Source organism: Podarcis gaigeae (genome assembly GCF_964106915.1).
Source record: "Podarcis gaigeae genome assembly, chromosome: 10".
NCBI lineage: Eukaryota > Metazoa > Chordata > Lepidosauria > Squamata > Lacertidae > Podarcis > Podarcis gaigeae.
Genome location: NC_139686.1, coordinates 35,787,929 through 35,804,141, shown reverse-complemented (window position 1 = coordinate 35,804,141; position 16,213 = coordinate 35,787,929). Strand labels below are relative to the sequence as shown.

The following is a 16,213-nucleotide window of genomic DNA, read 5'->3' as shown; positions in this document are numbered from 1 at the left end:
TACCATGTGCAACTTGAATAGTGTGTAGCTCACCAGACGAGAACATCCAGTTGGGACTGTGGATAAGCAGGTTCAAATCTCATTCAGTGACAGTTTCACAAGTGATCTCAGGCCAGCCATACTCCATGGGTCAAGGAGACCTTACTCCCTGGCACAACCACATCCAGTGGTCATGTACCCACCCCATCACCCATGTGTTCACCATGTGTGTGGTGGGATGTCATGTGCAATGTGATGGATGTAAAGTTCTGCATGCAAGGTATTATATTTTTAGAAGTTTTGTGATTATTTTTTTTAAATATTGGAATCTGCCCTGAATACTCTGACAGTAGAGAGGGATGTCTTAAAGCAGGTGATCTCCAAAGCAAAAGCAAAAAGCTTCAACCACTTATTTTCTCAGCAGCAACTGCAAGCACTGCTGTTTCATTAATGAAATATTCATTTATAGCAGATGATGAAAAAATACAAATAGATTAAAATATTTTAGCTCATTTCTAATTAACGTTCTGAGTAATTTCTGTTGAGGAGTCTAATAAAAAGGTCAAGCACAGACAATGAAAGGCAATGTCACGAAGTGCACCTTGTACTAAACACAAGGTTGGATTTACTAAAAGTTTAATTTATGCCATCCAAACAATGATATTGCTTCAAAACATAGTCTGGTAGATGTTTTCCTCTAAGTCTGAGCTTCAAAGATGATTTTGTTGAATGTGATCCACCTTCAAGGATCTGAATTATTTCCACATCTAAGCAACTAACCCTGCCATATATTTTATCTTTAATTAATGGATTTGCAGTCTCCATATTCACTGTGATAAACTTATCTGTAGGCGCTGCATAAACTAAAAGTCCCATACCATTTAATCCAGCTATTTATTACAAACTATTCTTACATGCCTTTTGGGGGGAAACAATCTACAGCTTTACCCACTGTAAGAGGAAGACTTTGTGTGTACCCTTCCACTTGCAACACTTAGGCCAACTTAGAATCACTTTAATATATTTTCAATCGTTTCTAAGAGGTTGTGAGTCCTCCAACCCCCACAGTTTCATCCCACAAATTTTAACAGTTACCTTCTCTCTATTAATTGTAGAAGTTACTAAGTTTCCTCCTTTGGCATGCGAGAAATTCATTATGACCTGTACGATGAAGTATTTTTTATGACAAATGTCTCCTTTCCGGTTCATGGAATTACATCCCTAAAATATTTCTATTCACCTGCTCCATGTCAAAGTCATCCACAACTCATCTGTTAATTTTAAGCTTATCACCAATCACCAACCACCACCCTGAACTTAGAATGTATTTTTAACATCTGCTAACTTGCCAACTTTATGCTCGGTGATTTCCGTAATGTACGGGGCAAACAAGTGCAGACACGGTGATCCCTCATCCATCTCTTGAAAGAACATTCATCTTCCAGACCTACTATTTTTCAGTCATAAAACGGCTACATAAATTGCACAGCCTACGGCAGTCTGGAAAACAATTCATATAAAAGACACTAGAAACCTATGTCCTTCTGCAGACAACTTTCCAATTATCCTACAGCTTTTCAGAACCCAGTCCTGAACAGGGGAGGAGCATATGCCTAAGCTGCACAGGACGGGTGCACTCCCGAGGGGTGCGGGGGGCGGAGGTTGCCCTCCCAGGCACAGGATAGCCGCTCAGGTGCACGGAGCGGCGCACAAGCCCTGCAACTGGGGACAGAGCGAGCCGCTGATGGCAGACATTTGGTGCACCACCCACCCGTGACTCCCAAGCCTCCCCTGAGCTGTCAAAACAAAGGGGGAAGGGGCAAAGCTTGGGAGTCGCAGGCAGGCGGCGTGCCAAATGTCACCCCTCTTCAGCGAAGACACCCAGGGTGGTCCACCTCTACCACACACCCCTTCCTCTGTCCCTGCTCCTGAACAGCTTTGAGGTGGTGGGTGGGAACAGAAGCAGACAAGGAACAATATGAAGATGTGTGTAGCTTGCAAGAACATGTTTCTCAATGGCCAGGGCAGAAGAGGAAGCTCAGCTCAGAAACTTCTACACCCAGGAACACCCTGGACTTGTTGCCTTGGAGTTCCTTCCTTCAACCCGAACCAAGTGATGGCACATGAGCTCACTAGTTCGAGAAAGACTACAGATTCAAATCCTAACTGTGTCTTTCCCTTTATGGCTGTACATAAAAGCGAAGCCCTCTCACTAAGATAGTTACACATTGTGCTCATACAGATAACATCCTCTCGATTCAGTATAAAAATCCACTTGTGTGTATAGTGTTGGACTTCAGTGGCCACCATATATCAGTGTACTATTGGTTCATCATAATGTATCTATTAATTTATGGTTTTTAACACTTAATGCCTACAATCTCTTCTACCTATTCTAAAATAACTATGTTTTTTTCCAATTCAAAGACTTAAAAAACAACAACACTACACCAAAAGCTTTCATCCTCAAGTTGTCTCAAGTAGCACTCTGGACAGATATTAATTTCTTAAGGATTATCCTCAAACAAAAGTTCACTTTGTGGCTATCAGCAACCAAGCATCTCCCTATCTTGGTTTCCTAGCAATTAAATGGAATAGTCATCTATGATATCATAGAACATCACCTTTTCATAGAAAACCCCTTCATAATTTTTCAGCAGCCTCAAACGTTAATCAACAACCCGTCTCAGACAATTCAATTTAACTCAGGTTGAAACTTGCCTTTTCCTTTATTTATATCATGAGGTGCACTTCCCACACATGTCAAGCGTGAATCATACTCAGCTGGGTTTAATAGGCACAGCCCATCTGCTCATCAAGGCGCTCCAGACTCCTTTAAACAGGATACTCAAATTCTCTTCCAGTCGCTCCTCACAAATGCAGAATCGTCCATAAGTTTTCTGAATAAGAGCAGCTCTTCGTGGACACAAAGAGGAACTTCATGAATGCCTGTCTCAATGGCCTTCTGCCATGCCCTGAACCTCTGCACTTCTCAGACCAACTATATGTCTTTTCTTTTGTTATGCAATGCCAAACAGATATTCTGTCTCCTTTCCCTCTCATCATTGACTTTTTTCTTACTTAAACTCATATTTTTTAAAATTCCCTCATTATAAAGGTTATGATTTTGAATCTAAAGAGCACCAGGCAACGTGTAAAAGTGAATACAGCATTTCCACCTTCTCAGTCTTACACTGCAAACCTTTTCTCCCTATTCTGTTTGCTCAGTGCCTGTGATTTTTCCCTCCTTTCAGGTGCACAAGTGTTCAACATAAACACAAAAGGAAATGACTCACAACATCCCGGAAGATAGGAAGCAATCTTTCAAAACATGGGATTGGGGAAGATATATTTTCTAAAACTGTGGTGGTAACTGACATAAATGCATCCCAAGTCCAAAAGGAAAACATTAATTTAAACCCTTAACTTGCTTAACGCCATGATGAAGGAAAACAGGAAAATTGTGAATAGCTTTAAAACGAATACAGAAGAGATGAACAAACAACTTCCTTAATCCGGATGGTGCAGCTGTACCTGAATAAATAGTGGAATTTTTAAAGGATCAAAAGGACACCTTACCCTGCTAATCTAATTTTTTAGCCTTTCAAATAAAAACACTGAAAGAGAGTAATGTTCATCTAGTTGACTTCCTATTTGTAGCGTATTGTCCTCATCTGTGGTACTATGAAGAGTTCCTGGTTTTCGAAAACAGAATAAAAACTGCAGTTTAGTGCATTCAGATTAAGAGCTCAAAATTAGGACTTTGTTTTGCAACTGCATCACCAGAACTATATTTCTTCCAAGGCATAGTCTCCAACTTCCAGCCTGATCATAAAGATGTTCACTTGGTAGTCCCTTCAATTTGGTACAATAGATGTACAGTCAAATCCTATGCATGTTTACATAGAAGACAGGACATCAAGTTCAGTAGACGTCACTTGCAAATGTGCCTAAGGCTGCAATCCTATGCGCACATACTTGAGAGCAAGTCCCTTGAGTTTAGTGGGAGTTAATTTCAAGAAAACACACACAAGATCAGAGATCATTGTAACTTTTAAAATGACATCACCACTTTTTATGGACCTGCACCTGAACATTTACGCTCGCAGAACATAAGGCCACATGAGCATATATTTCAAAGCAAAAAGTGCATACTGTATTAATCTGATACTTGCTGAATATGCTTTGGGGGGCGGAGGGAAATGTGCATCCTCATCCTGATACATTTTTGTCAACCAAAGAAACAAACAAGCCTTCCAACATTTTTTCGTCATAGTGTTCATCCCAAGTCCCTAAATCACTAAATCTGGCAAATTAATTGAGCAAGCACAAAGCCCAATTTCTAGACTTGCTATGTCAGCAATCAGATATGCAGGGACAGTAGCTACACTGCCACACTGTTACAAAATGAGGTTTTAAGATGTTCAACTGGTTCTGCTGCAAAGCTAACATAGTGGGAGGAAGCCCTGCCAACATTCAATATTCTACCTTCTCCAGCCCTAAACCATCCTAACTCAAGTTTATAAACGGGGTTATATTAATTCACACCTTGATTTTAACGTTCACTAAAGGCTATACAGTGGTACCTTGGATTACATACGCTTCAGGTTACAGACTCCGCTAACCCAGAAATAGTACCTCGGGTTAAGAACTTTGCTTCAGGATGAGAACAGAAAACGTGCTCTGGCAGCGTGGCAGCAGCAGGAGGCCCCATTAGCTAAAGTGGTACCTCAGGTTAAGAACAGTTTCAGGTTAAGTACGGACCTCCGGAATGAATTATGTACTTAACCCGAGGTACCACTGTATACCTAAACAAATATTCAGTCATGTAGCCAAATTTAGCTTCTATGTAACCACGTCCACTACACACTCTAGGACTCTTGACATATCAAGTGGGGAAAATGCAGGAGATGAAAGCTTACTGAGTGTTTGCCAATAATGTGCATGTTACTTATGAGATCTATTTTATGACCTTCTTCAAGATTTAAATTCTCTCATTCAAGAGCAGACATATTTACCAGAGTGGTCTAGCTGCTAGGAAAACTCCACTGACTCGTTCAGACTACTCCACTGTTAAAGCTACTCTTTGCCACCCCCAAAATGCAAACAAATCCAGTTGCAAGGACAAAACCTTGTTTGAGCATCTCCCCAAGCCAACCATCACAAATCCTGGAAAATGCATTGTTAAACTAAACCCAAAGCTAACAATAGTCCACATCATCCTAACACTGCTCTGAAAAGAAACTGGCAGCTCAGAATTATCAAAGTCTTAGGTACTTACAGAGTTAACATGTACATGCAAGTATTAGCTGTCTTTTTTACACTGTGGAACCCTTTTAACCTTCTCTCAAGCATTACCAAAGCTTCTGTCTCTGATTCAATAGACAGGCCTTAGAAGGTTTCAAAAACATTTCCAACAGATCAGTGGAAACATAGCACTGATGATCAATTCGTTTTAATTTTAAGGAGCAGGCCCTGGCTTCACATATTCCTTCTCTTGCTATGCCAGTTGCTCATGGTGCAATGTTACATCTATTTAGCTGTAACCCAGTTTAGCCCTGCAAACCCTGGTTAACATTTGTCTGTGCAGATGCAACAGCCACACCATGGTTACGAGTGTAGGGGGGATGAAAGGGGTGGGGTGGGGAGTTAATGTAGGTGAGGGATGGAGAGCCCTTTCCCATCTCTTTGTGGTTAAGATATCACCAGCATTTCTGTGCTAGGTTATTGAGATGTTTTTACCAGCTTTGTAACAGTACCACAAAATGTGGATTGGAATACATTTTGCTGCTTATTTCACAATGCACTTCACTAAGTGCAATTTTGTAATCGGGTAACACTGTTCTCCTTCATTCCCAAATTGTTTCTGGTAATAGGAAACTCCCTTCAATTCAATTTGGAACCTGTTGGCATTTACAACATTTATTGGAGAACTATTGGGAAAACCTCAGTTTCCACACAAATTCCCTCCCAACTGGTAACAATGGCACATGTGCATGGGCGCCTCTTGTCGTATTGCTTGATTTTAAAGGGCCTCTAAAAATGTTCTCATGTTTGCCTAGTTGCTTGCCACCAAGCACAGGTTAGAAAGAACTTTCAAAACACATGTGCCAAATCTCATTTTACATTCTAAAATGTAAAACACCAGATCCATTATAAATCCAAGCTTTGCAAGCAGAACAAATTTTTGTTCTGAACCAGATAGTTACAAACTTTGGCTGCATCACAATTACAAAAACAAAAACCTGTGGATGTGTCCCATCAAATGCAGGCATTTCCATTTGAGCAGCAGGACTTTTGCCCCCCTCTGGCTCCTATGCATACCCTGTGTCCTCCCCAAATCTGGCTCCAGAGAGTTGGAGGGATCTGCCGAACAGATTTCTGGGGCATGCACTGAGAGGTGGATAACATTCCATTGCACAAGCAGAAATCCTTGTGCTGCAGAACATTCACAGAGTGCTATGTTGAATATAACCCTAAGGGTTCAAACACTGAAACATTTATTGATTCAACTCTCTGTCTAATTATTTAATACTTAAAAGTAAATACTATTTGCTTCCAGGAACCTTTTTATCTTGATTAGTCACCTTCCCCCTACCATTTTCTAATTATTATTTTTTTTCAAATGAATTTTTATTGTTTTCCTTACATATTCTTTTCCAACAAATTGTAATAGCACCATACATTCCCTTTGACTCTGCCAAGTCGCGACCCCCCCTCCCTCCCCACAACTGGTATATTTATCCTCTTTCCATCACGCACATCATTCTCATATTAGTACTATTATACATTGGAGGTATTATGTCAATCCTGCTAGTGTCTTGACCTCTTTACAATTCTTCTTTAAATATTCAATAAATTTACTCCAGTTTCTAATTATTAACTTAATTTTAGCACTAGGAATACACCTCCAAGATTATGAGCCATTTTGATCTTGGAATGAGATCCAATTGAGAAGACAGTGCAATCAGCAAGTATGAACAAAAAAATATGGTGGGTGTCCTAAAGTAACTGCTAAACAACAGAAAATTATCCAAGTCAGTTACATGTGCACTATTACAGCTTTGGTAACAAACAATATATTGCCAAATAATTAAAATGCAAACATTAAAATAATTCTGCTCTCAATGATGTGCCAATTAATAAAATTGCAAAGACAGCTAGGTAGTGCAGAGACTTAATGGGTTTAAGGCATTACTCCAAAATGCTTCCACAGACATCTGAGGAGCAACCATGGGACAAGCTGAAATATGTCTACATTTGACCATAGACCGCAATCAGTAATGGAATCCTTCCCATTAAGGAAACATCGTAAGTATCCATTATGCCTTATATCTGTTTTTTGATACTTCCATGAAAGGAGCTGATAAGGATGATTTATCTGCCACTTTCCATTCAATGAAGTGTGTTCTTATTTATGCTGCTCATGAAGGCATAAAGCAGCTATTAACCTAGAGAATGGGCAAACAAAAACATGGATAATGTACCTCTGTTTCACAAACGCTCACCCTTCCCTGAAAAATACCCAGAAATACAATAACTTCACATTTAAAGGTGAAAAAAGGTTAGGGAATGCCAAGCACTGATGTTGATCAGTTCAAATAAAAGCCTAATTAATGCCTTCCATGATGTTGATCAGTTCAAATAATAGCCTAATTAATGCCTTCCATGATTAACATATGTGACTAAACTTGTATGATCTTGATTAAGATGGGAGTATACTCTTGAAAAGGAAATAAGTATCGGTGGAATTAGCATTAATAATTCTGGTAATGCCACATAAACAAAATAATGCTCTTATAAATATTGACTGCTATAGTAAAACATGTGTATTTAAGATTGATTTTTACACAAGAGGACAATTCTCCAAACAAAGACTTAAGCTTAGAATTCTACTTTCCTACAGCTCACTCTACCCCTGAAAGACAAGAATTAGAAAACCCCAATGACAGTCTACAAAGTCCAGACCTCACCCAGATAATAAAACTGTGTGTCACGAAAAGGGCAACAGATAAGAATACCTAGTCATGTGTTCATGTTTGCTCCACTGCTGTAGAGACCTAGTAGCAAGCCATTATAGGTCAATGAAAATTCAGCACTGGATCTGAAGAAAGATTCACAAACCAAACACCCGTACACCTTGGTCATCCAGAATATCCTGACTGCTGCAAGCTCTGCAGTTGTTTCCATGTCATTCCTGGAGTTTATCCGTTGCCTTTGTAGGTTGGGTGAACTTAATACACACCACAAACACTCTAACACCTGGGCAGAAGATATAAATGCTCCCAGGTTGGTGTAGGACACTCTTCCCCAAGCCTTTCAGAAATTATGGACTGTAGTTTCCATTATCCCCAATAATGACCATGGTCACCATTGGCCATGCTCATTGGGGCTGATGGGAGTTGGGAGTTCAACAACATCTGGAGGCACCAGTCTGGGGGAAGCTGGTGTAGGAGCAGCCATGAAGGCTATAGTAACCATGCTATTGTGGAGAGGTAGCTGTCTGCTATAGCAGAAACAGAGCCTTTTGACATATTAAAGATGAACAAATATATTATGGATTAATTTTACACATTTACAATGATTCCTATAAAGTGAGAACAAAGAGTGCCTAGATCTGAACAGCTGACCTCAGGCTCCATTGCTTGGCTATGTCACAAAGAAACCATACACACCCTATTTAGCTACAGCTTACTTCCAGGCAAACATATTTATGATAAGGATACAAATTACTGGTAATTTTGCCAAGTGCCACACAAAACTTGACTAAACAAGGTTATCAATGAAGTTATCAGGATGAGAATGTTTCCTGCGCACACATGGCTTCTCAGACACAAGCTCTATTGAGGTCAATTAGATTTATTTCCAAGTAAGCCTATATATGATTACACTTGAAGGCTGCAATTCTATACACAATTAACTGAGAGTTAATTCAAACTCTCCAAAACCCAGGTGCACTCCAAAACCCAGGTGCAATCCTACCCCCACTCCTACTGGGAGTGGTTAGGATGTGGTGAATCTTAAGTAAATTATTTATCTAGGAGTTATCTACTTCAACTGAGGAAAGGCCTGCTTACTGCCGGTGCAAGTTAAGACAGCCCAAGTTACACTAAGAAAAAGGGGTGTGTCAAGAGTAGGGAATGGGTGGAGTAAGGGAGAAACAGATACACTGCATATTTACCAGCTCCATCCACAGGTATCTTACACCACCAAAACTGCAGATATTAGTATAGTTACAGGTATGTACCGGTAGTCATGTTGGTCTGCCGTAGTCGAAACAAAGTAGTGTGCATGCACACGAACGCTCATACCAATAACAAACTTAGTTGTCTCTAATGTGCTACTGGAAGGATGTTAGTATACTCTCACCCCAAAAGGAATGAATACAAGGGCAGACAGTGAAGGTTTACATTACTTCCTGACCCCACCCAGACCAGAGAGTTAGGATGCAGCCAGGATTTTGGGGGAGGGGCAGACCTTTCTGTTGGGGGGGGGGGCAGAACCTCAGATAGTTATGCATTTGTTATTGATTTGGGGGGGGGGTAGCTGCCCCTCTCTGCCCCCCCACCTTGGCTATGCCCATGGATGCAGCTTAACTTTCACAGGAAATACACTGGTATATCTGCCTAGTAAGAATTGCTCTGCAAGTCCCATTAAATACAATGGAATTTAATTCTGAGCAGCTATTCATAGGATTCCGTTATGGTTAAGAAGCATCCTCATGCACCAACACAAAAATTCCAATTGCCTGTTTCCACAGATGCATGCACACAAACGAATTAAACCATTTTAAAACACAGTACCAATGCCTGCAAACCATTCAAACATGAGCTCCCCACAGTTTTATAATTTTAAACAAAGCTGACTTTGTTTTCCTTAATTGGGGTCATGGCATAAAATAAAATATGCCTTTGTTTTCTGAATCATGATGGGGTAGCTAGGGTCAACTTTTTTGTTCACCACAGCAAAAACTGAAAGAAAGTTTACTAAAAGACTATCTTCCTAGGACTATTTGTTTATAAAGTGGGAGCTCTAGGCCTGAAGCCATACAGATCGCTTCTCCACAATGTTAGTAACTGAATCAATTTAAAACCACAAGACGACACAGAGTATCAGAAATGCACTCAACAAGCTATGGGTTATTATGAGTTCTATTTAACTTGAAAGCTTGCCACATGTTCATTCAACACAATAAAAGTCACCTGACCTGTCTGTGTACCTCAGGCAATGGCCAACTACACCTAGCAGAGTTTCTAGGTGTAGAAAAGTACAAGCATTAAAAAGATGATGACACCTCCTTTCCCCATTAAACCAGTAAGTGTCCTTTGGGGGGGATTAAGTTTTCTGCTGAATATCTTTCTCTTTTGGGTACCACCTCGTGGTTCTAACAAAGACACCCACCCACCCAAAAAAGAAGGATGGGTGGGAGAGAGAGGGGAAAAAATGAAGATGAATCATTTCCTTGAGTATCTGCAGGCACAAAATAAGGAGGATAGAGTCCAACCATACCAAGCAGGAAACTGGTGCTTTTTAATTTCCTCCCAGTAGTTAGAATCACGAGAAAACAAAGACGGACTTCACAGGACGCTACCGGAAAAGCAGTTATAATCCCCAAAAATAAGAGCACCAGATCATGCACTTCTCTCAGGGTACAGACCTCAAGACGAGTATTTCGGAATGGAAAGCTCTCCGAAGGGACTCCGTTGTTGCGTGAAGGGGGGGGGCGCCAAAAAGGCTTGAGAGAAACCGGGGGGGGGTTCAAGTAGAGCTATAGAAACTTCCCAGTAAGTGCTCTTCTCCCACTCCAACTAAGGGGGGAAGGGACATGACACAAAAGACAACGGGACAGCGGGATGGGGTGGGGGCTGTGAACAAGGACAGCCCGACTTCCAGCCTAGAGGAAGTTTCCCAGAAGACGACCCCCAACCAAGCCTTTAAATGGAAGCAGAGAATGAGTGGAGGCGAGAGGGGGCAAAGGGAGTTTCCTTGCATTGTCTGTATGCCGCCGCGTCTGGCTGAGTAGCCCCGATGTGTCTGCTGGCCGTGTGTGTTTCCCCCCTGGTCTTTCCTGCACCTTGACCGGTCGCAGCTGGCTTCGCCGGATGAAGAGAAACTTCTCCGCAACTTTTCTCTGCTCATCCCGTCGAGAAACTCACCGGCTGAACTCATGGTGCCTCCTTCCCACGCGCCTCTCTGCCGCCTGCCTGCCTGCCCCTTAAAACGGCGTCCTTTTCTTAAGACATAGCAGCTCCTCTGGAGTCTGCTGAGAGGAAAACAGGCCTCTGCTCAGTCTCGGCGGCTGCCGAAAAATGCGGCTCGTTCCCCCGGCTCCCGCGGAACATCCCCGTCGAGGAGAAGCGAGAGCGACTCGCACCGAAACGAGCCCCGACAGCGACCGTATAGGCTTCTCCCACAGCTACAACACGAAAGCCCCCTAGAGGCCGAGAGCCGCCAGTGCAGGCTTAAAAAGCAGAACCAAAAAAAATCTCTCTTCCAAGATAAGCTTCCAATCAGCGGAGCGCTACCTGGCCTGCTTTTCTCAACCCCGCCCCCTCTGTCCTTCGCGGTGGCTGCTGGGAGTCGTAGTTTTCTTACGCCGGCAGTTGGGCCATACGGGGAGATTATATACCGCCCGGGCTCGGCGGACTCGGTTTCCCGTCGTGCCTGGAGGGCAGAAGCACGGATGGCGGAGAAGGATGACACCGGAGTTCGACGACGAAGTGGTGTTTGAGGTAGCGAAAGCGCGGCCTATCTGGGGGTGTTTCTGAGGAGGCCGCAGGCGGAGGAGCCGGCGCCGCGGGTGCTTCACAGCCTCAGGCGGCGGGACGGGGTGCGGCGGCCCCGTGCGTGGACGTTGGGGTGGGTGGGGGGACCTCGCGGGGCCTTCTGCGGGGAGCGGGGGCTGCCACAGAGGGGCCAGGAGGTTCTGAGGTGGTGCTGGTCTTTGAAACCGCCCCCCTGAGAGGGAGGGAGGGTCGCCTTTAAGCCCCAGTCGCAGCACTTGGAGGGCAGCAGCTCAGACAAAAGGGTCTGGCCATCTCGCCACAATCCCATCCGTGCCTGCCAGCCTGGAGCCAGTTCCAGTAGAGTTTAATAATAATAATAATAATAATAATAATAATGTATTATTTATACCCCGCCCATCTGGCTAGCTTTCACCAGCCACTCAAGGGCACTTGCTCCCAGGTGAGGGTGCATAAGATCGAAGCCTGCTTTTGTGGGAGGATGCAGGCACCGTCTGCCCCCCAAACCGTGGTTCTCTTTGCCATTTCTGCTCAATAGCCCTTTTAACCAAGGAGCACCCATCAGTCAGAGTTGTCGAGGCAGATGGAGGGGGCACCACAACAGGGTGCTGGTTGCCCCCATAGATTCCCCCTGTTCAAATAGCCTGGTTAGTTTTGGCAACAGCCCCCCCCCCCCAGGTTGAAAATGCTGCTTCTCAATGACAAGCTGTCAGATGACAGCTATCCTAGATGCACATGCTGACCTGGCTTTTATTACACAGACCTGGCTGGATGAAGCTGGGAGTGGGGTTAATCTGTCTCAGCTTTGCCCCACTGGGTTTCTCTGTACAGCCAATGTTAGTAACTCAGATATATAACATAATGACCAACTGGCACCTTAAATCTGTGTACAGCAGCAGGCAAGATCTAGGGGAGGGGTCTGTCCTGATTGCACCTCCTTGACCACATGTCCTCTCCAGCAGCCCACTGGGTTCAAGTGTGCATTTCCGAAGATAGGTGGCTGGGGCAGAATAGGGATTCTGCTGATGTACCACCCACCCTGATGTTCAACAGTCTCTCTTCCTGAACTAGCAGGGGAGGTCTTAGGGTTGGCATTCATGCTGAGGCTTCACTGTCAGGAGTGGATCAGGATTTCATGTCTGCCATGCCAACCTTGACTCTGTCCCAAGCAACTTCTAACTCCTATCCATGCTGCAGGACACACTCTGGATTTGGTTTTTTGCATTGAATTGGATGGTAGTGGTCTTAGAGTGGAGGAACTTCCTTTAGTTCTCTTGTCATGGTCATATCATCACCTTGTGGGGCTTAACCTTGCTGGATCTCAAAGCCACTGCAGCAATGGGGGACCAATTAATATGGCATGCCAAAGAGCACCAGTAATATTTGAGATTATAATTCAGGGTGGTGCCCCCCTCTACCAGTCAAAGGAATAGAGGATCCTTTTAATAAAGGCAAGAACTATCAGTGAGGGAAAGGGCATAGCAGAGTGAATTCTGACCACTGACTCTCCATTTGTTAACACAAACTCCTAGTGGAGAGGTACTCTTTCTGATTAAAGACAACGTGTTAGTATTAAAGTATAAGGGCTTTTTTGGAAGAAAAAACACCCCACCCAAAGGTCATAGATCTCACTTTCTGTAAAGCATCTTTGTTTCTCCCACCACTGCCAACTTATTTATAGATTTACAGTCCTTCTAGTAGGATCTAATTCCCCTTTTTGTGGCAGACCTGGCACAATGCAAATGCTGTTGTCTGTTTCAATAATATTGGTTAGATTAGTAAACTGTAATAATAATAAAAAAAATGAATCCAGCCTCTTGAAATGTATAAAAGAAAGCACTTTCGTACACTTTCATTAGCATCATAGGCATATAGTGTAGCATGTGTTATTTGTGTATGAGGTTTCTTCCATTAGAAATCCTTGTGGTTTAATTGTAATGGATAAATAGTATTTACCTCTTGAAGCTGCACTGAACAAGAAGTTTCTGGAGTATGCTTTGAAATGGACATCTCCCTTATAAGGAGAGACCACTAAAAGTGTGTGTGTGTGTGTCATTTTGTGCTATTTGGGTTTTTCTGCTATATTTTAGTTGGCCCAATAAAGGTATTGCCTAATATGAACTTTGGAAACTGTTTACTTAGAAACATACATGGTGAGCTTGGGGATCAGCCAAACTCCCAGTCACCCAGTGGTCTTGAGGTTTTCCTCTTCCTTGCTAGCTAGCTACAAAAACTCTTTACTATTTTGTCTTTAACTGTGTTCCGACCTATCAAACTGCTTCCTTGACCCCCTTCCCAAACAAATAGCAGATGTCCAGGAGCTAGTAGTCCCTGCAAAATCCTGAACCGAAGTTCTTTTACATGTTCAAAGAGACTAACAGTCCTACTAAGCTCATTATAATAAGTCATGTTAATTTCTTCTCTTTCAGTTGGTTCATTTTTTGCAGTCATAATTAAATTAAAGTGTTTACTAAGTGTAATCATTTTCAGAAGTGATATTAGACGAGGTTAATGGAAGGGGAGAAACTTCAGTTGGAAAACCAATTAGTTAAGTATTTCTATTGTTTTACTTGATGGGGGGGCAGCTGCCTCCCCTGACCCTCTTGGCTATGCCCATGTATCCATGCAAGCTAGTTGTTATTCTATGCTGTCGTTTCTCAGTACATGATCCTTTTTTATTGGTAGTGTGTTTGATATATCTAAGTGCAAAAGAATAGTTCATATTCTATCTTTGCTAGAGTATTATTTTATTTATTTATTTGCCCCTCATGTATTAGACCTATTCCCTCTATTATTTTGGGATTCATGCATACATTGCAGAATTAAGTTGCATAATCTGATGCAGAGAGTTGACTTGCTTGCTGTACTAGTGCAGTACAAGCAGTACTAGACTGCTATGTCACTTTCTAAGTTCAGACATTGGTTGATAGTGGTTTGTGGGAAATACCTAATGCACTGTACATAACACTGAAGTAAAAAAAAAAGCCTTTAGTGTACTTCAATGAGGTGCATGCTTGTTTTCAAAAGTTTTAAAAACACTCTTTAAATTGAGAGTACCATCCAAAAGTAATATATATATAGCTGATGCATTAATTTGCAAGTCTCGCTGACTTTCATAAGGCTTCCTTCCAGATAAATTGATGTAGCTTCAGATTTTCTGGAAAGCTACATGTGTATCTATTTAATTTAGAAACAAACTTTGATTAGGTTTAACTGTGGCAGTTTCAAGATGTGTGGTTTGTTGCACTAATAAATCATTGCTACTCGTGGAATTGCTGTTGACGTTCTACCCTATCTGGGCTTTTTTCTGGATGCTCATTCCTCTCTGTTTCATCTACACCAGTGGGCATAACATAACTGCCTGTGGTGGAAAAGCAGAAAGTCCAATGAGTGTCAAGTTGGAAAACTGAATCCAAACAATCCTTAAAAAAAAAAATACATAAAAATCAATTAATTACCATGAAGCACCTATTCATTTAAGCACAGTTGCCCAATGCTAGTTATGCAATGCCAAAAAACAAAAGATTTTTAAAAAAATTAAGATTGGAAGTATTAATTGAGGGTGATGGCAGATGCTAAAATAGCAGAGACTAGAAAGGGATTTTTCCTAGATTTTAAAATTAGTTTTATTTTGTAATTTCACCATAACAATCTTTCATTTCAGCACTATTTTCTAATATTTTAAAAAGATATAGCTGGAGAATCATTTTAGTTCTAATTAAAAGATCAATTAAAAATTAAATGTTTAGAAAATGGTATCAACTGCAAAGGTTAGTAAATGTGTGTGATGTAATCAGCTCTGATATGTCACTGCCAAAACCATGACTCTTAAATGTACAGAAGTGTAATACTACACCTGTGGAGATTATTACATTCCACACACACCCCACACTTTATCTTCACCAAAAAGCCAAGAAGCAATATACTTTTCCAACTATCTTAAAAAAGTCAGACTTTCTGTGTAAGAAAAATGGAGAATTGTAAAAACACACACCACATAAGTGGATGATAATATGTGGACCTTTTCACTTTCCTCCCAGTAAAATGTGAATGAACAAGAGGGTGATTCCGCACTAAATTCCTAGTGTAGAAGCAACCCATAGTTACCAGTACCAGGAAGTGGAGAATGAAATTGGCATGTATGAGGAAAGAAAATTTATATGCTTGCAGCATGTTCCTAGTTTCTAGCCCACGGAGATGAGCTGTAATGTCTGAATTGAGCCCTTGGTATAAGATCCTAAATTCTGGCCCCCAAACTATTGATGAGATACAAGTGCAAACTGCTCTTGCAGTTATTGAAAAAAATTACAAACTGTGAAGTGAATTCAATATGTAATAATTTTCTATTTTAAATGTGACTTATTCCCATATATTCAGTTGACTTCATGCTGTTTCATATTTTTCAAGTTTGAAATACATATCCATTGCAATAGCAAACTGGCAAGTGGAATAAAAAAAAATGGCAGTCTTAATGACCTGGTGCAATTCTT

At 41.7% G+C, this 16,213-nt stretch overlaps 2 protein-coding genes across 4 annotated transcripts in view; one reads left to right on the top strand and one right to left on the bottom strand.

The window, feature by feature from the left end:
• Positions 1-11,478, bottom strand: part of FGD6 (FYVE, RhoGEF and PH domain containing 6) — a 58,258-nt gene extending 46,780 nt beyond the window's left edge. Inside the window, exon 1 of the mRNA XM_083698553.1 lies at positions 11,136-11,478. Coding sequence (XP_083554679.1) covers positions 11,136-11,148 — 13 coding nt within the window. The 5' untranslated portion in view covers positions 11,149-11,478. The remainder of the gene's footprint in view (positions 1-11,135) is intronic.
• A 69-nt stretch (positions 11,479-11,547) lies between these two features.
• VEZT (vezatin, adherens junctions transmembrane protein) overlaps positions 11,548-16,213 on the top strand; it is a 35,023-nt gene continuing 30,357 nt past the window's right edge. For 2 of the 3 annotated variants that reach the window (XM_083698611.1, XM_083698612.1), the window contains exon 1: positions 11,552-11,711. In XM_083698611.1, the coding sequence (XP_083554737.1) occupies positions 11,676-11,711 (36 nt within the window). In that variant the 5' untranslated portion in view covers positions 11,552-11,675. Of the gene's footprint in view, positions 11,712-16,213 lie in introns of all 3 variants that reach the window. The other variant, XM_083698613.1, reaches the window with a different exon arrangement.